Source organism: Sinohyriopsis cumingii, chromosome 1 (genome assembly GCF_028554795.1).
Source record: "Sinohyriopsis cumingii isolate HCF-2022 chromosome 1, ASM2855479v2, whole genome shotgun sequence".
NCBI classification, from domain to species: domain Eukaryota; kingdom Metazoa; phylum Mollusca; class Bivalvia; order Unionida; family Unionidae; genus Sinohyriopsis; species Sinohyriopsis cumingii.
The window spans coordinates 119,420,324-119,442,001 of NC_142961.1; the positions used below are offsets into that span (position 1 = coordinate 119,420,324).

General features: G+C 34.4%; 1 protein-coding gene across 1 annotated transcript in view; it reads left to right on the forward strand.

Moving 5' to 3' along the window:
• LOC149807737 (P-selectin-like) overlaps positions 1-21,678 on the forward strand; it is a 71,843-nt gene that overhangs the window by 47,761 nt on the left and 2,404 nt on the right. Inside the window, exons 3-4 of the mRNA XM_089959722.1 lie at positions 12,096-12,215; positions 15,179-15,370. Coding sequence (XP_089815848.1) covers positions 12,096-12,215; positions 15,179-15,370 — 312 coding nt within the window. The remainder of the gene's footprint in view (positions 1-12,095; positions 12,216-15,178; positions 15,371-21,678) is intronic.

The window sequence follows — 21,678 nt, forward strand, 5'->3', positions numbered from 1 at the left end:
AAGTCCCCTAGATCAAGGCATCATGTTTAAGCATAAGATATGATAGTTTCAGCATAAATGGCGCAACGTAGGTTTGCTGATCATGGGAATCCTAGTGGAGAAGCCCTAAGCGTTAATAACATTATGAGCCGATCCATGTACACTTATGTGTTTCCCACCTGTTGTTTGACTTCACTACCAGTCTGCCGCACGTGGGAACCATGGAAATATCCTCTGGACATCAACCGCTTCGAGGAATGTGGTCAAGGGTTTTCACTTCTGGAAAGATCTATTCTCGGGCGAATCAGTTCAGATTATGTTCGACAACTCGGTATGGTGCCCTATTACCTAAAGAAATAAGTGTTCACAAACTCACATAACCACCGTGTCCTGATTTCGCAGTTTCTTTGTGCGACAAATTCCATATCAACGTACAAGTCAAACACATTCTCGGTGGACGGGTTGTTTTTAAGACAGCCTATTAGAAGTGGTCAAGTCCTACACAGTGAATGGACTCTCAACGCATCAGTCTTCACTCGGAGCTCTTTCGGTACGCCCGATAATATGCCTTTTTCCAACGAAGTGAAATCGCAATTTATCCACGTGCACATCTCCATTTACAGACCCTTAAGCTTGGACTGTGAATGCGTTGTCAATCTGTTTAGAGGGACCTTAGGCCTTTACCTACCCACCCAGGTGCTGATAAAAGCAATAATCCAGAAGTTACGGGGACGGAAGTGCCAGGTGTTTCTGATCGCGTTTCATGGGAGGGACAAGTCCTTGGTCACCGATCCACTCGATCTAGCGTTAAATCTACATATGAAGATCCCAGCCAACCTGATCCTCCGTATGAAACCACGGTCGTGGGTGTTCCATCCATGTCCGGACAGTCTTTTTTTGCACTCTTGGTTCTTCCCAGGACAGCCTTGTCAGACAAACAATCTCGATTGTGGACAGGTTATGAAGGACAAGAAGGCACTCCACAGTTAAGGCTTACGAGACGCGTGTGTAGGGAATGGTACCATCTCCATCGCTTCATCTCAATGACGGCTTCAATTCCTCAACTAGTAGATCTTTTTATCTGGACCTATGAGGAGAAACAATTGGCCCCCATAACTGTCAAAACTATCGCTGTATGATATCATATACTTACTGGCATCATGGCAGATATGACGTTCGGCATAATAAAAACCTTTCATATATTTTAGGCAGTTTTGATCTCAATTGTCTAAAATCTCTAAACGTTCAGATCGGATGATCCTACTTACACAATAAGGCTTTGTATCTAAAATCGGTTACCGTTGGTCGGTAATCAACGATTCGTCATTCGCTCCTTCTCTTTCATAGATAAGTTGAGATCATCAGCCATGCAAGATCCATGCAAGATCCTGTTCATATTCTCAAATACTACTTGAATTGCACAGAGACATGTCGTGCCACACGAAAACGCCTCTCCATACAGGTGAAGGCTAGAAAAGAAGACATTTTTGCTGAAATGAGTTGTATGCTCGGCATGCTCTGAGATCTCCCAAGATCAGAGTCACCTTCTATAGATTACTGTTCATGATATTAAAGTCATCACCGCGAGCATCGCAATTGGATTAAAAAGCTAGATCCGAGATATCTTAGAAACAGTTTCCTGGCATGCAGAGTCAACCTACTGAAGGAGCTTATTATCGCAGAAAAGAGACGTTGAGTCTGGTACGAACGGTGGCAGCAGCAGAGACGGCAACAAGACCGAACCAGATCATTGAACACAACCTGTTTTTCTTCGCTATATTCGCCGGTCAAACTTTTGTAGGTAAGAGGATTTCAACTTCATCTTCTCAACTGTGTATAACAATCTCAATTCTCGGAATCCCAGGGTGTGTTGGATGTGTAATTAGGAGAACTGATTATCTTTCACATGAGGAATCCAGCTATTCTTCGCCATAATGATAACCAAGGTAGAGGTCGGAAGATTAGCATCATCTCCTCCCATCAATTATTATCCTAAGATAATGTGATTAGTGGGCGTATTCGAAGGAGAAAGAATTTTTTAAAAAGTAAACTGTGTTTAACCGACAATACTTACCGTATCATATTACTTTCAAGACCCCCACCTCACAACCACCCCGCCATGTGAGTATTCTCGTTAGTATATATCTCAACTAGAAACTTGCGACATCTGGTGGTATCAAGGGGAGGTAATGGGTAAGAGTTAATGTCCTTTGTCTATTTAAAAAAGACAGGATAAGACCAATTTCGAAATAGGAGGGAATCGCGAGGTAGTATTATTTTGTCAGAAAGACTTCCACTAAGCAGTCGCCTGGTAAATATATATCAGTTGAGTTTACTACGAGCTCTTCCACATCTCAACCTGTCACATATTTTAGAAATCAAGTTTCTAAAAACTTTGATCAGAAATCCTTGTCTGATCATCTGTGTATCTATTGCAAGAAGAAATGGCACGTTATTTCTTATTGCTATCAATTGAGAAATAACAAAGAATCAACACAGACCTACTCAAACTGTATTTAGTTCTAAGAGGTGAACGTCACGGTCATATGTTGAAAATAATGCATTTGTTGGGTTAAACATATCCCAGTTTTATTATAGAGAATTATCAACGACTAATGTCTATATCACTCTTGGTTATTCTACCAATCGAATCTCTGTTATTATTTGAAGGGACACAGAAGATACTCAGATTATTATGAGAATTCGTATGAGACCAAACCATCCAGTGAGGTAGCTGTTGGTTATGGGTGAGAGTTAGCTACCATAATGTAGCTCAAACATTATGTAGATAGGACGCTCCTTTGGATAATCAGATAGGGATCAATACAACTTATCACACTATCTTGAATCTCGTATGTACAAAAATAAAAGTGATGTTATAAAAGTTCTAGATCTTGTCATAATTATTACATGGTTGAAAAACAAACCGTTAGATCAAACTTCTGATCTACAGCCTGTTCCTGCATTTGGCGAAACATTTAGCCGAATAAATGTAGAGCGTTTCTGTCATTTACCGATGAACATATCAATAAACCAATATTTGTTGACCTGAGTCTGTGCATTTATAAGATTTTGAGTATCAATTAATTTGATGAATATTAAATCTAGAACAATACTATAAACTCTGATAAATTTGTATTGTCCACTATTTGGCCTTCTTAAATCTGTACACGTTAATTACGGGTCAAACCTTATGTCTGTACTTTTCAAGCAAGTTATGCATGAATTGGGCATCCAACAATTTGACATATGCCTCTCATTCTAAAAAGCACTGGACTTTAGAAAGATTTCATGTAACTTTGAAAACTAAGATTCGGTCTTATTATTTTGCGATAGAACAGAGTGGGGTGAAGTTGTTCACTTACTGTTGTTTACTGTTAGGGACTCAGGATTTAGTCCCTTTCGACTAGCTTCTGGAATTACGGACCCTGAACCATTGAATATGTTGCCAGATAAACTTCTTTTAGATACAGAAAGTAATCTCCTCAGTTGTGTTTCTAATTATAAAGGCAAGTCGATAAAGGATTGTGAGGCTCCTAAAACTAGTCTACACTGTACGAAGCGAAAAACGAAATTAACGTATGACAAGACTATGGGTTCGCTATTAGGAATATTATATTGGCGTGAATCAAGGACATGGTGTTCATCGTGTTCTTTATTAAGATTGTATTAATAGACTTTCTAAATGTAATTAAGATTTTATCTTGTAAACAATGGGAACCTAATTTATATTTGTGACCTGAGCTCTTGCAGAGGACTATACAATCTTGTCCATTGGTAATAGTATTTATTATAGTTATACGATCTCGAAACCGAATTACTGATGTGTTAATAATTTCAATTTTGACGAAAAAGTTTTATTCAAAGTATTTAATTCAAGTTATACTTCTCTTGAAATTGACAGTTCAGCAATATATTATTATTTCAAAAAGGGACTTGATTTTTTATTAAAAGTTCAAATAAGGATATATCGTTCGGTTGTATTATTGTAATCCCAAACATACTATTGGTACATCACTCCTACGTGGGTACAAGATGCCAACATTACTAGCGTTATATTTCATTTTGGAATACTGCTAAAGTCTATTCACAACTTTAATATTTATGACGCGTGTTAGTAATTCTAGGATTATTTGGGATTTCAATTCGCAATACCGCAATTTCCTTTTATATTTCTCACTTTGCATTTTAGGTAAAGGAAATGTTTGTTTAATTTTACAAAGCTTGATGTTTCTCACTGTTTCCTGTGACTTATTTTAGAACCATAACTCCATTAATTATTTGCATTTTTGTCTTATCTGCGATTATCACGCCCAAAGTCTCACTCTGATGCGAGATAAGTATCAGCTAAATGTATTGAGAGAGACTATTCGCTGCAATCTAGCTATAACATTTTATTAGTAGTCAATAATGTCTCAGCGACCTTTCAAGAACAGATTTATAAGTTCTCCTAGTTCATCATTGGTGGGGACAAGAACGTGACAAGGAGTTGGTCGGTCGTCTTAGTTACGATAAATGTCATAATTTATTCTGTATTCTGCTCCTCCTCATTATTTCTGTTTTGATGCACAAAAAGTCACTCGCGTGACTTAAAACATATAGTTGTAAGTCATTCGTATATTCATGTATCAACTCCTGACCCATATGTTGAACTTGCGTGCTGGTTTACAACCCATCATTGTCACGACAAAGTGAGATAACTAAATGCGTAATAAGGATAATATGTGATTTAACTCCAGAGTGTATAAGGGTAAAATCGACGTGATTCTAGGAATCATATTTGCTAATAGTCATGCGTCTTTGCCTGGTTTTTATGTTTTCGTGGGATATTTGGCTCTCGAATTCCTAATATGCAACATTGGTTTTGAAATTTAAATTAATGTAAATGATATTGCTGTGCTCGTTCTCGACAATACTCAACTTCTGTAGCAATAGCATATGCAATACATTTCTGGTTCATCACCATGTCGGCTATTAACTCCTCAAGCGCACATAATATCGCAAACATGTCATCTGTTCTTGTACTTCTAGGTATTCCTACATTACTCTTACGTGCAGTGTGTATCAGTTGTTGTGCTGTTATTGTATTAGCAACTATTGTTGCATTGGTGACTGATGGTGGAACAAGGCGATCGAGTGCAATTATCGGTCTTATCAATGTACGATTATTGCATACAGAGCAGCATTGGTATCCAATAGTGTAGTTCGATTTTGTTTCAGCAGAAACACTGTCGGCATCGTCATATAGACGAGAACTACATCTCTAATCAAGTAGTCCGTCAAGGACTTGTATTTAATTGTATATTCTACCAGGATCGGAAACTATGATCGCTTCAATCCTATTTTTTTTATTTTTGTTACAATTATTTCTGAATCTATTTTATTTATTCCTGTATTTTTTATTTAGTTTGACATTTGTTTTATTTATTCCTGTGCGTGTTCGTGTAACTGGAATTGGAATTTGAATGCTAATGAGCTAGACCTGGAATTTTGAGTTCCAACTCTAGGATCATCAGTTGACGCATGTATGAGTATGTTACGATTATGACTCTATAATAGCATAAAACATATATGTCTCCAAAAACACATATCGCATATTTCGAGCAAATTTGATAAATTTATCTAATGCATTAAAACAAAACACCATTTTGTTTTTAAAGTACACCCTTAACAATCCAATCATTTAGGAGATTAACGGCAGTTTTGGGACCACCCTTATTTTCTTCAAAATATATTCAGGCAATCTGATATTCGCCTTTATCTATCTATCTATCTAACACTCTCTCTCTCTCTCTCTCTCTCTCTCTCTCTCTCTCTCTCTCTCTATATATATATATATATATATATATATATATATATATATATATATATATATATATATATATATATATAGATAGATAGATAGATAGATAGATATATCTGTGGGTCTAGCAGTGGGAGCTTTCCTTTTATAAATCAGTCTTTGAAATTATTGTAAGCTGTTTATTCTGAGCTCTTACTATGAAGCGAACGAAGGAACCCCTGATGAACCACATTCATTCCAAACAACAGTCTATAACGATCAGATGTCAATGTAAATCATATATGGTTCAAGGTATATGCGTGTCACGTACCGGTAATTGAAATCGACTTTGCATAACCAAATTGAATTATCATGTTCATATTGCACCATATTAGGTTATTAGGGTATTCTAATTGATAAAGAAGAAAGTATCTGTTGGGCTGGGGCTTCACTTTTTATTTCTGCGTTTGATAACAATACAATTTGGCTTTCGAAACCATTGTCTGTGTTATTACAGTAAATAAAATCTGGCATTTTAGGGTAATACCTATTTATAAAACATGCGAGATTCACCTACTTGTAAGAAGGTAATATCGGAAAAATATTCCATCTTAAATAACCATTTATGAAATTATGCATATCCACAACCTCGTTTAATAATAAGCGGGCGTAATAATGGTTATAGTAAATTTAGGTTTATTAGTTTTTGCCAGAGGGTTCAGTCTAAAAATGTCAAGTATTTTCCAGTATTAGCAAAACAAATTTTGCTATATACAGTGCAGATATCAACTTGCAACTTTCTCGGATGTTGGTTTGAAAAGTATAAAACCATAGAGAAAGAAAGTTGATAATAAATATTGAATATAGCTGGAAGTTTAAAACAAAATGTAACAGAACTGCAACAATAAATCTAACTTTAAAATATCGTTTCAAACACTTGTGTAATCTAGAATATGAATTAAAGAAGTCAAACCCTAATTCAGATTGTATATGTCCTCTTTCACAAGTGCAAGGATGTGTCTTTGAAAACGAAATTGGTTATAGCTTTTTTATTAAATTACACGCATTAATGAAACATTGTGTCCATTTTCGCCAATCAGGAAGACCTTTTTATACATAATTAGTACTGTATGGGTCATTTGCTTTTTTAATGATCAAGATCAATATTTGCGATGTTAAAACGGTGATGAGCAATCTCTTCTGTGGCGTCTGATAAGCACTGATACTTCGAAATAATGCAAGAGAGAGAGTGAGAGATTGATAGAGTATACATCTACTAATTCTTGAGATATTTATCCCATCGTTACATCTTGTCGTTGTGATTAAGAAACACAGGTAAAACACTTAGACACAAGTATGCCATGAGATAATTATCAACTAAATATATGACACCTTTAAAGTGGTATAAATTTGCTCAGTTTAAACATGACTTTTATGTTAGTGGTAAATATGATCCATTTTCACTGAACTTTGAAGCAATATCGAAAGGTTTCTCTTGCTTAGGTCACTTAGACAACTAAATGTAACTACTGAATCAATGCTAGAGTAAACGTTTAATTTTTCGTACAATTTTCTAACTTATTATACATACTGTTTCTGAGCTGCATTGTCGTTATTGTCTTTTAGTCACTTATCCTTTGAGAGTGTATTTTGTTTGTTGAGTGATGATGATGTTAATTATGTTTGCCTTCATCCATTCCATTAGCGTTTTCAAACAGGATTGGCGACTGGTTTCTCTTAGACGTAGAAAATATATAGCTAATAGTTTTCTTATATAATGAATTAGAACACAGTCTATAAAAATTGATCAAATAAGAACTCCAGATTATTTGATGGATACATTATCTCCATTAAGATTCTCAAGTGTGTATGTTTTCCTTAACTTGGAGTATTAAATCTTCTCTCGTTGACAAGAAATCAGAATCGTGTAAAATTGTATTACCTATAAGTGTGATGATCATATAGAAAGTACTAGCAGATCTTGAATGTACTGAAAAATCAAATTTGAACAGCCATTCCTTCATAAACCACTAAGGCTTCAAAGAAGAGTAACAATGGTTTATATATGTTCTGATTACTAATATAAATTAATGTGACTATGTGTATACCTTAAATATGAAATGAAATTGAAGACCACGAGCTGGTTATTACCAGTAGCTAGTCGTTGAATTACAAAAACAGCGTCAATTCATTTTTACCTCTGTACATATTGATTTAAAATATCTGAATACGATATTCTCCATCATCTTACCGTGTTTCTTCTGTTGTCGATTTCGGAGTTTCCACACGGGATTTCACTATGACCTTTCCGTTGTACCAATATCTTGTAGTCTATAGTATCAGTATTTTGCTCTTCTTTAGATTCAGATTGGGAGATATGCCAAACGTATTACCAATGTAAGCAATATTACCATCCATAGAACAACATCATTAGTTTAGGTTGCAAACGCTCAACACAACGAACAGTTCTCTGATAGTAGAAAACAAATGGTAGAAACATGTTCGAAGACGGCATCAAAAAGCATCTACATTATTAACAAAGTATAGTTTAATTTGGGAACAGATACAGGTGGAATGGTTACAGCAGCTGATCATTTAGAAATCAGAAGAATAACAACACTCTTTCTGGTACGACTAGCGTTTATTAGATTTAATACAAGTTTGGTAGAGTTTGTAGCAACATCTTTCAGTTAAAATCTAGTGGATAATCAACATAGAAAGTTGTATTATTGGCAAACGCAAAAACGACTGATATAACGCATACATAAATGAAAACGTAGGGAAAGATTTTCGCATACGCATGTTGCATCATAATAGCAGAAGTAAAAAGGCTAATTTAAAATATATATGTATTAGTTTTTTAAATGTTAACTGTTTCCTTTTCTGCAACATATATGACAAAAACAACATAAACACAGCTGGGGAACCATACAAATACTCGTATTTTATAAATGTGTTTGAAAACAGGGATGGCAAAGTATGAATTTTATTTCAGCGCGTAGCTCTTTCATCGGTTATTAAGACATTTCATACAATGAGAAACGATATATTATTACAATAATAACAATAATGAAACATACACCATATAAATTTGACCGCTCCGGTGGCCTAATGGTTAGAGCGTCCGCCTCAGGAGCGGGAGGTCGTGGGTTCGATACCTGGCCGAGTCATACCAAAGACTTTCAAAAATGGTACTAACAGGATCATGTGACTGGGTGGGACATCATGCTACATGTCTGCGGCATGATGCCCCAATGCTAGACATCACTATAAACTGCCACACTGCAGATGTCGTGGCGATATGACTGAAAAATTGTTAAAGCTACGTTAAAATCTAAGTCACACACACACACCATATAAATTCATGGCGGATTGTGTGGCACTGAAATGTCTGCGATCAATGAGAGATGGAATGACTGATGCTAAAATAGTCCAACTTTATTATTGTTGGGTGTTCAAAGCCACATTTTAAAGGTATTATCATTCATTGTACTTATATGGCAGACTATATAACAAATTGCAAATACTAGTTGGTAGAATTCAATAACTAACCATCTCTAAAAGCAACTATTTATTCGGAAACATTTTGTGAACGGTTCAAAATTTAAAGTCAAGTTCTTTATCAGACAAACATATGACCCCAGTAATTATTGCAACGTAACGGGACATATTTGAAAGATTCGTTCTCATTTAAATGTTTTCACTATAATGTTGAATCATATGCCGTAAATACCACATACCAACATGTCCAAAATGGAAACGTGCATGCTTTGAATATCGGCATTATAAGTGGAGAAATCAACGCGATAAATTTCCACAGTAGTAAGCTCAGGCAAATTATTTTTCAGTGTCGCATTTAGTGCAGTGAAAGCCGCCTTGTTCTGTTTTGTGTTTTTAAAGGGTTCCCGCAAAATTATGCATTAGTGATAAACATATGTGATAAATATAACATGCAAAGTATGATATGAGCATACTTTTCTATGACAGCTTATGATAGAATTATAAACTCTGGTTAGACATTTGAGATGTTGCATTATATGAAACAAAATACAATAACTGAGACCTAAACAACCAACGAATTACACATATAGCAGATGTTAATGAACATTCTATTCCAGTTGGTAAAATAATTATTTCGAAATGTACAAGTCCAAAAGAAACGCACATGTTTTGAAGGATAATACATTGATAGGTACAAACCAAGAGGAGAGTAAATTGACAAGACAATATTCTACAAACAAAAGCATAAAGTAATCAAGACAGAACTGCAGAATGACGTCAGTGATCGTGAAGATTGCAGATGTTCAAAATGTATTTATTGAGATATTAATTACTGCCTCCCAGAGCAGTATACGTTTTGCAAACGTTTAATGAGATAAATGCAGTCATACCCAAAACATTGATGTAGGTAAGCAGTGTGATAACTACCTTAGAGTCGGACATAGATAAAACTGAAATATCTAGGTGTTACAATACGCAGCAAGTGAATCTCCAATATCAAAAACAAGACTTAAAAATCTAGAAAAATACAAAATGACTAGGGCATTTAAATGTTAGTTGACGGTAATACAGCTGGTGCAAAAACGTTGGAGATAAACTGGCGGCTAATGTCAATACTTAGTTACCAAACAAAAGGACAAAATATTATAGGCAGAGCTAGCCAGAAGGACGGATGACAACCAAAAAAGCACAATATATGTGTGATTCAATTTATATAAACATCAACAACAACAAAAATATGACTGTCAGCTGAATGTTAGTTGACGATAATAACAGATCGTGCAAAAGAGTTGGAGATAAACTGGCCGCAAATGTCAATACTTAGTCGTACTTACCGAACAATTGAACAAAATATTATAGAAGAGCGAGCGAGCAGGATAGATGTCAACCAACAAAATCACAAAATATATGTTATTCAGTTTATGGTAATATCTAAAATAATGACTTATGATTTATATATTGCTAATTTGTGTGAGAAAAATATAAACGTTAATGTCAGCCAAATTTAAATATTACAATTGATGTTTTTATTTGATGCGCAAAGACTAGCCTTACACTTTCGTCCCACTTAGCCAAATACTGCATTTTACATAACCATTTGCGAACATTCAGATGTTCGCATAACACATAATTGAAGAGATAAGCAAAGTTATAGCTCAATATCATACAAATATTCTTCTCTCAAAAATACTAAGATATTGGATGGGTTCTGGAGTTCAGTCTAGATCCATTGATTAACCCATTGGTATCTTTGAATTAAAACACTATCGCTTTTGGTGTTTTCCCTCAACATATTATATCCCTTTTCCTCCTGTGACAAACCTCACATTATCGTCATAAATAGGCCGCTTACGTCAACTTTCGATGTTGTGTTTCGACACTTTCTTTTATACATATAACTGAAATGGATATAAGAGATAAGAAAATATATGACCAATTTCCATAACAGTTTATTAAAGTAACCACGTGTTTCATTGGTCAAGCGAAGACCACAGCTCAATCCACGTTATCTACTCAATATATACTCCAAAAAGCTAATTAGAGCTAACATCGGAATGATGACTCAGTTGTTAAAAAATAGGTACTTACAATCCATATTAAGGACGATCAAGATGCCGTATGATTTTAAGTTACAAACTTGTATTATATTATGATATAATGGTATGAAATGTAAAAGTCCTTTAGCATAATGTCTTCAATCATTGTCTCTCATGTACACCTATTATACTAAGCTGAGGTGTCATGTCACTGAGCAACGTCTGTGCTCAACTACATTGCCCATATTTTGTGGTATCACTCTCTTAAAAAAGATGGGACATGGGTTATCAGAGGTTAAAATAAGAAACATTCAAACGTCCATCTGAATAATAACGCTAAACAATTTAGTTTTTAATTACTGAAGGTTTTTAACATTTGTCAGCTTATGCTAAATATTAGTGTAAAGGAAGTCGTCAAAGATGCGTTGTAATTATTAACAGTGATATATATGTGGCCATTAGAAATTTAAAATTAGCATAACCAGCCCTTCATGATGATATCTTGTTCTAGAACATATATCACTATTGCCACAAAGATAGAAATGTATGTTTGTTTGGGACAAAATGTCAAGCATTTTATATGACGCTTTTGACATGGATTAAGGCGAGAAAGAAATGGGTCGAAGTACAAATAATCAACTTAGAAGCTTTATTTACCAGATACAAAATATATTACTTTATACCGATAACATTAATTACCACTTATAGTTTACAAGTATACAGTACTCTCAAGATATAAAACAGAAAATATAGTTTGAAGACAGAAAATGAAGCTGCATTTATATTTGTTCTTCCAGACGTAGATGAATGCAGAGGTGGAGACAGTTTTTGTAACAACAACGGAAAATGCTATAATACTCAAGGAAATTTCAGCTGCGATTGCTATGGAGGTTTCACTGGAAAACATTGTGAAACAGGTGTTATTTTGTTTTCATACAAACCTATCTGAGTTAGTTTGAAGTATTTTCTGGTTAAAGAAAATACATCTCTGTTGCATTACAGACGTATAAATATATAAACATATAGATATATGAATTGCAATTAATTAAATCGATATAAACCATTTGATAAGGAAAACACCATGTATTCTAGATCGTTAGTAAATTATAATCAATTACAAAGGGTTCATGTGAAAGAATTTAAGGTACCACCTCTTATTTGACTTATACGTTATTAGTGAAGACATTTAGAGCTACATATTTTCACATAAATAACATTCCTTGACTATATTGGGTTAGAAGTGATATTTTTGAAGTAGGAAGCTAAATCAACCATGCTCAGAAACCTACCACTATATCTAAAGTGGTTTCGATGACTTTTGGACTTTTAAAATACTGAGACAAATGTGTCATACTAGAACTAATATATTTACGAAACATTTCACTGTTACTTTGCATTATTTTGTGTAATATTTCCTAGTTTTAAAATTTAGTTGATCTCCTCGTGCTATTCCTATTTTTATCATTTCTTTAACTTGTTTAATATTATGAACGGGTAATCCATGTATTTTATAATGTAGGAAGAGAAAGAAGGTCAATTAAATTACTCTTCTATCTGAAAGTGAAAAGAAAAACAATTATATCGCTTAATGTAAAGTTCAATATAATGTTTATGAAACTGCATTGCTAGTCTTACACGACATTGGCAAGGTACGTAAATTTGTAATATTTATCTAAGGTAAAACCACATAAATGTATAAAATATCAGAGAAGACAAACATGATGGATTATGTACTATTTGACACAAATAGCAATGGTTATTATACTTACTTAATGGATGCTCTTCCTGTCAAACTAAAATCAGATATATAAATATGATTAATAGTAACCTGATGGATACATCTAAATAGCGTTGATAACTATTTAGTCTATTTAGCAAATAAATTTGGAATTGATTTATAACATTAAACGCCACCAGACCAAGGTAACATCAAATGCAGAAAAGTTTGAAGTGTCATTTAATTTCTTTTGCAAATGTGCAGCAGTCGGCAATCATGGACTTGCCAATTTTGTATGGATAGATGCAAACCTTTTGAACGATTTTGATTGCTTTGCTTTCCGTGAAGTGTAATTTTCGTAACTAGTATGAACGAGAATTCATAGCTGTTCAATGTATTCTAAAGAACAATTATATGAATTGTTAAGGGAATGCTACAAACGTGTAAATGAGGCCAATATAAATTTTTGTAGACATTCATTCATTTATAAATCAGAAAAAGACCTCAAAGAAGCACTTTACACATCTTTCCTACTTAAGAATAAAATGACTATCAGAGCCCTTAACACGAAGTATGATATGAAACCTAGCAAGACAAACGGATTCCTCTCAATATCGAAAACGAATACTGTGTTTGAAATAAAATATTTATGATATTTTGAAAATGTACAATATTAACGTGATTCCACACAGTTCACCAACCACGAATTCTTAGTTTCGTTTTCCAAATACAACGGTCCAGTCCTCATCCAACCGATCCAATAAAAAGTATAATACGTCAGTACAAACCCATTAGAAGCGAAAATTATTCCTTCATACCAAATGCATGGAATACGGGACACCAGCACATTTACTATCATAACGAGAAAAAGCAACACTGTACCATAAATGCCCACAATGCAACTATATTTTTTTTCTTTTATCAAACAAAGGATCCTACCTCCACAATGGACATGATTTTAGATAGTATGGTGTGTGAATCAGCCGCAAAATACCTTATTTAAATTTTGCACTGACAAATCTCCCACCCCACACCTTAACAGTAACGAAGTATTTTGAGTCTTCATTTGTATCAGTGGCGTATATGGATCATCGCTAAATGAGAGGCTGGTCACAAAGACGTTACGAAGACATATTAAGAAATAAATACAATGTTCAATTTGATACTAAATTATGGGCTTAAACTAAATAATAAAATGAAAGAAAACGAACAAATTCAACAAATAACTTATTTAACTTGAATGCAAATTTAAACTTTAAAAAGAAATTACACTATTCAGAATCAATCTCAAATAGCCAAAATAGTTATCGTGCACGTGCAACACTATATAGTACTCCGAAAGAATTAATTCCAATTTGGGATGTGTTTATGTCCGAATAATATGACATAGTGTTGACGTAAAAATATGTTCATGGCATAATCCAAAACGTCATTGAAAACGTTCAAAATAAATCTAAATATTGGTTTAGTCCTAAAATCAAGTAGCACATTGTAATTACATTAAAAAAATTAAATACAAAATACTATCAAATTAAAACTGGGACAATTTAAAATGATCCCACTAATAATGATGAGACGATATGGAACGAGTAACTTTGTTTATGACTACCTTTATATACAAAATAAAACATAATGACAGCAAGAGGGAGAGAGTAATGTTCCCATAAAATTCATTTGCAGAATATTTTACATCCTAAACAAGGTCAGGTCCCTTACTAAACATTTAATAAAGAACGTGTAAAACATCAGGAAGAGCAGGTATCTCCCATGGATATTATCCATTTCCTTGACTCAATCCAAGTAGAAATGGTTACTACCATAACAACCGGACGATATTTTCTTTAATAAATATTTTTTAAACGAAATGTTGCTAAAACTTTAATGTAAGTTTACACTAGTCGGACTTTGTTTTGAGAGCATTAACGGATATATAATGTATTACTGGACATTTTATATTCTTCGAAGTCGGATGTGATTGGAATATTTATCTTAAACGTACTTAACAGCCTGACCGTTTGAACAGAAAACACGAATACCCAGCACTTTTGAAAATTATGTGCACTATTGTCAATGTCTCAACCATGTATCATATGGAACACATAGGAATATAATATTCGTGGCATAGAGTTCATTTCATTGAATATTTCCGTAACACAATTTCAGCAATACAGTGCATGGATCTGGTGACACCAACTAATGGCAATCTAAGATATGAAAATGGGATTGAGGAGATGAGAAAGGCATTCAATTCGACAGTTTTGATGACATGTGCTAAGGGATACCAATCATCTGGAGACACACTTCTGCGTTGCCTTGAGTCTGGATTATGGAACGGATCTCTTGGACGTTGCACTGGTAAATGCAGTAGTTTTATAATTTCATAATGCTTCGGGTTCCTATCAGTATCAAAATGTTCCAAAAACCAAATGTATAGAATAAAGAATATTTTGTTTGAAATAAAATATTTGTGATTCTTTGAAAATGAACAAAATTGTAATATTCTACACAGTTCACACAACACTAAATCTTCGTTTTCTTTTCCAAATCCAATGGTCCAATCGTCACCCAACCAATTCGAGAAAAGAATAATACTTCAATACTCGTTTAGAAATCCATTAGAAGCGAAAATGAACTCTTCAAAAGCAAATGCCTAGCATACATCACACCAGCACCATTATTGTCGTACCGAAGCAAAGCAATACATAAACCTTAATGCCCACAATGCAACTATATTTTTTTTTCTTTTATCAAACAACGGATCCTAACTCCCACAGTGCAGATCATGTTAGAAAATATGGCTGATGAATCAGCCAGAAAATACATTATTTTATTTTAGCACTGACTTAACTACCACCCCATACCTTAGCAGTAATGAAGTATCTTCCATCTTCTCTTATCAGTGGCATATTTGTATCATCGTTAAATTATAAACTGGTCGCATAGACATTACGATGCCATAAGAAGCAATCAGCTCAATGTATATTTTGTTACTACTTTATGGGCTTAAGCTAAATAACACAAAGAGCAATCAAGAACAAATTCAAGAAATAACTTACTTATCTTAAATGCAAATTTAAATTTTAAGAAGAACTTCCTCTATTCTGAATTAATCTCAAATAGTCATAATAGCTGTAGCGGAAGTACAACACTATATAGGTACTCCGAATGAATTCTAGCGGAATTCCGAATTAATTCCAATTTAGAATGTGTTTATCTGCAAACAATCTGATATAATGTTGATTTAATAATAGTGCTGCCATATTTAAATGGCATAATCCAAAACGTCCTTGAATGCGTTCAAAATAAATCTAAAACATTGCTTTAGTCATACAGTCAAAGAGCACATTGTAATTACAGTAAATATTTCAAATAAATAAATCCTCTCAAATTAAAACCGGGAAAACTAAATTGATCCCATTAACACTGATGATACTGTAATGTTATTTGTTATTGAAGAATAACTGCAGAAGGCGCTCTATACTATTTATTAAATACAAGACATCAATACAGATTGGAACGGGGAGTAAAGACTGCCTTGAGGGTATGTTTCTCATGGAACTTAAACCCTAGTGATTGTATAACATAAACCAGCTGTTTGTGTGGAATATTTAATTACTTTTACTGTCAAGTGATATTTCAAAACTAATTAAATTGAGGCTTACACAACATATCCCTTCCTTTGAAGTTTACATTTAAACGAAACATGATCTATTGACCACATTTCTAAACAAGCTATATCAGCTTCACGTTTAGAAGTTTAGTCTCTCAGGTGGTTTTGACAATCTTGCCGAAGGTTTGAAATATCCGTTTTGACTGGTTGGCACTGCTTTGCTTTCATCTTAGTCAGTCTATGTATCAGGGTTTGATACAGTCACTATCATAGTCTCTGTAGTAGGCATAGGAATTAAGTTTCTCCTATTAGGCCATTTGGTGTTTTCATTTCATTTATAGCTTTTACTTAGTTCGGATCAGGTCGGCAACCATTTTCGTCAACAACTTGCCCAAGAAACCTACTGGATCGTCTCGAAAATTCACACTTTTCAGCATTCAAAGTGACGCCGGCCCTTTGAATTAATTTCATGACCATTTCTAGTCTTTCGTCATGCTGTTTTTGCCTTTTACCAAAAACAAGAACATCGTCTATGTGACAGAGTGTTCCGTCATGTCGCTCCAGAGTTTCTGACATCTTTTTCTAAACAAAATTCAGGCGCGGAACTGATTCCGAATGGAAGGTGATTCAAATAAAACCTACCAAAAGGAGTAATGAAAGTTCTAAGGCGGCGTGAATCTTCTGACAGGTTTATCTGCCAAAAGCCTGAGTTTGCATCAAGTTTGGTGAAAAACTTTACACCTGCTAGTTTTGCAAGGGAATCTTCAACTGATAGCAGTGGGTGGTTCTCTCTTTTAACCTAATCATTCAGGTTAGGTAGATCAACGCAAATTCTTACCGTACCGTTTGGTTTCGGAACGACAACCATTGCCGCGCACCATTCAGTGGGCTCATCTACTTTTGAAATAACATCCATTTTTTCCTTTCTATCCACCTCCTCTTGAACTTTATTCAATAAAGGGATAGGACCCTTTCTTGGGGTAGATAGGGCATAAGGTTTGGCATTTTTGTCCAAAGTTATGTTATATAACCTTTTTATTTTCGCTAGATCTTTAAACAAATTTAGATATTTCTCGCGGTAATCCCTATCTAAATTTATGGATTTACCGTGAACTTTGTTTGAATTTTGTGAGCTTTTATCTGTAGCATTTAATATGGATATATTTACCTGTTCAATAATCTTGAGGGCCTGAATCGAGGGCCTGCCCAAGAGTGCATGATTCAGTCGCTTTACAACAAATATGTTTTGTACACTAAACGCATCGTTTGATTCCAGTCCACATGTAAATTTTCTCAGCACTTTAATTTCAGAGTTTCCAGGTCCATACATTTATCGATCAGACTTTGATAGTTTTTGGTCTCCGAGATTTCGTTAATAACTCTCAGAATTTACAGTCACATCAGCTGCACTATCAGTCTTGAATAAAAGTGAAGTGTTGTTCAATCTCACAAGCGTTATCCACGACTGACCCTTCTTTGTAATAATAGTCCCTAGAAATCCAGGTTCCGCTCTCGATTTTATTGTGCGAACTGCCGATTTTGACAGACAGCATTTTGCATAGTGTCCTCTTTTCTTACCCTTGTGGAATTTTGCTTCTTTTGCTAGACATTGGTCTCGAGAATGATTAACTTTCTTTCCACATCTGATGCATCATTTTCTGCTGACATTATTTTGTTGAACATTTACGATTCTATGTTTTTGTTTCCCATATTTAAGTGAAGACGATTGTACTGCATCCATTTCAGTCATTCGTTCTCCACGTGCTCGTATAGTTTGTTCGCTGTTTTGTCACAGCCTCATATTGTCAAGCTTGACTAACGGCAGACTCTAGAGTTAGATTAGCATCGAAATGCAATTTTTACGACAGTTTTGAATCTCGCAGTCCAACTACAGGTCGATCTCTGATCATTTCATCATGTAGTGTCCCGAAATTACATCTATCTGCTAACACATAGATAGCTGTAATAAAATTGCCCAATGTTTCTCCCTCTTCCTGTTTTCTTTGATTAAATTTGGCCCATTCAAAAATTACATTCCTCTTTGGAATGAAATATCACACGAATCTGTCAGTAACGGTCTTCCACTTATTTTGATCTTCCTTTGTCAGGTAGAAGGAAAACAAAATGTAATCACCCTCACTTCCCATGGTATAAATCAAGATATTCACTTGAATTTCTTCCTCTTTTTCACTAAGTCCAGACGCTTGACGAAAGCGTTCAAAGCGCTGAAACCACTTTTCACAAGTTTCAGGTCTCGAAAAGGAACATTTGTCCGGATTTGTAAATTGAAATGAAGCCATTTGCAACTCTGATAATTTCAATCCTCTGGTTTTACCGCTGCCACTATATAATGTTATTTGTTATTGAAGAATAACTGCAGAAGGTATTCTATACTATTAAGTAAATACAAGACACCAATAAAGCTTGGAAGGGGAGTAAAGACTGCCCCGAGAGTATATTTCCCATGGAACTAAAACCCTGAAAACACGGAATGAGTAACTTTGTCAATGATTACCTTTCTATGAAAATAAAATATAATAACAGCAACAGGTGGAAAGTCATTTTCCACATCAATTCATTTGCAGAATACTTTACGTTTTAAAAAAACATCAGATATCTTACAAAACAGTAGTAAAGAACGTGTAAGAAAATCAGGAAGAGCTAATATTTCCCATGAATATTAGCCATGTCATTGACTCGGATCCAAGTAAACATGTTTACCTCCAAGTTATAATCTTAATATATAATCTGCAATCATATAAAACTGTTAGCTATATAACATAATGCGTCCAGAAACGACATTCGTCCAGTAGTCAAAAACTCCTAAACTCAAATATGGATAAAATTGATTAACACAATACAATTTAGAAATACATAACCAAAGACATGGACGAACGCAAAGACATAATACAGATTAAATATGCATACCATGTAATCATGCCCTTTCTTCTACGTCTGTAAATGCAATACCCATATCTCAAAGTTAATAATTGTCATCTCAGTGACAACTAACAACTATATTCATCATGCACTCAGCTATTATTTGATCAAATGATCATGGTTGGGTGTTTATCGATGTGTAAATGTTACATCATCACTCACAAATGTTAACTTTGTGAGTGATTACATAAAATTTAAGGGCCCCGAGTGGCCGAGTGGTCTAAAGCGCTCACCGTTCCGGATCACTGCCATCTCACCTCTGTCTGCGTGTGTTCGAGTCCAAGGCTCGGCTAGCGTGGGTACGTGGGAAAGCCTGCCAGTAGCTTCTCGTGTGTCGGTGGTTCTTCCCTGGGTTTTCCAGGGTTCTTCCTCCACCAGTTATACTGGCCGCCATGTATAGCCTATCTTGTGCTGAAAAATGGCGCTAAACCCTAGAACAACAACAACAACATAAAATTTACATATCGATAAATACCCAACCATGATCATTTAATACAATTCCAATTTCTTTTTTTCTGTTTTCAAATCCATATATTCCATCAGCAATGCATTCCAATTTAAGTTGCGCTTACTTTCCTTTCATTCGTCGCTTCACATCGCCCCATAATACATAGCCTGTACAGAATCACACGAAAATACTGACTACTATCACAGTTACGTTTATTCAGAAACTTCATACTTTACATCTTATGCAATGGCTACCGATGGTTTCAACAGATTAAGTTTGTTTACAACAGTCTTGTTCAATATTAGTCCCATCTGTTACGTCAGATGACCATGACCTTATATAATAAGAACTGATACGAAACAAACAAATGTGCTATATTAAATTTCCAATCAAACCTGAAATGACATTGCATTTTATCAATGAACAACACGGAAATAAGAAAAAGATGATGCTATCACTTACTAACATAAAGATAACAATTAAATCAATTGTATACAGGAATAATATTTTATATCATTCTCAACAGCGTTAATGCTTGTGAAAGCCCGTTCAGCGATCTAATGTCAAATGAAATGTAACTTCTGTCGCAGTTACGTTTATTCGACAACTTCGTACTTTACATCTTAGGCAATGGTTACCCGTGGTACCAGCAAATTTCTTTTCTTATAAAAAAATAACATTTTAATTTCAGTATCTCATAAACAGGAATAACATGTTACATCTTTTTCATCAGCGCTAATACTTAATAAGACCCTTTTAGTTATCTATGTGAAATTGAATGTGCAATTGTTAAATGTAGAGTTACTCTAACAACCGGCCATATGTTTTGTTCAGTTGCATAGTTCAATGTTGGAGTGCTGGAAAGAATTAATTACTACACATTTAAAATAATTTAAAGTAGCAAAACAATCACATTTATAGATTATTATATAATTTTGTAAATGTGTTCAGTCACATTCTTGAAAATGACAGTTTTACTATTTATAAACTTTATTCAGTCTTTGATTAATGGTCTCATAAATATTTGTTTTTATTTTTGTGTATGTGGTAGTATTTAACATACTACCAACACCCACACACGTTTCTTAAATAAGCAAATTTAAAATTAAAAAAAATTAAAAAAGAACATTGAAAACGCCAATGCCCCATTTTGAGTTTCGTTTCGAAGCCTCCGAGTATTGATTTATTTCAATAGCTTTTAAGTTCTTCTCAGATAATTTCTCGAATCTTGGTTTATATCCCTCAGCGGCCTCAAAATTTGATGGCCCGGTTCCCACGCTATTAATGTTTTTGTTGTGTATGGCTAGGGTGACTTAGGTTATGGGGTGATGTGTGTGGGAATTTTTAGTCTCTGTTGTTCTGTTTCATTTTCAGCATTTGTAACATCCATCACATTATCGTCAAATCTATCTTCATCTGCTTCAATCGCTGATATTATTTATGGTAATTCCTTGTCTTAATATTGTTCAAACACTCCGCAGAAAATTGAAAAATCACCGTAATCGACTATTTTACGTGACTATATAGCAGACGAACGCCAAATTGTAAACTATGCATTTCAATCAAAGAATATTTGAAAAAGTATACAAAGGGTTTAATATATATATTATTATTTTCTGAATAAAAATGTTAAAAGATGAAACAGTAGTATCACAATGATAGGTC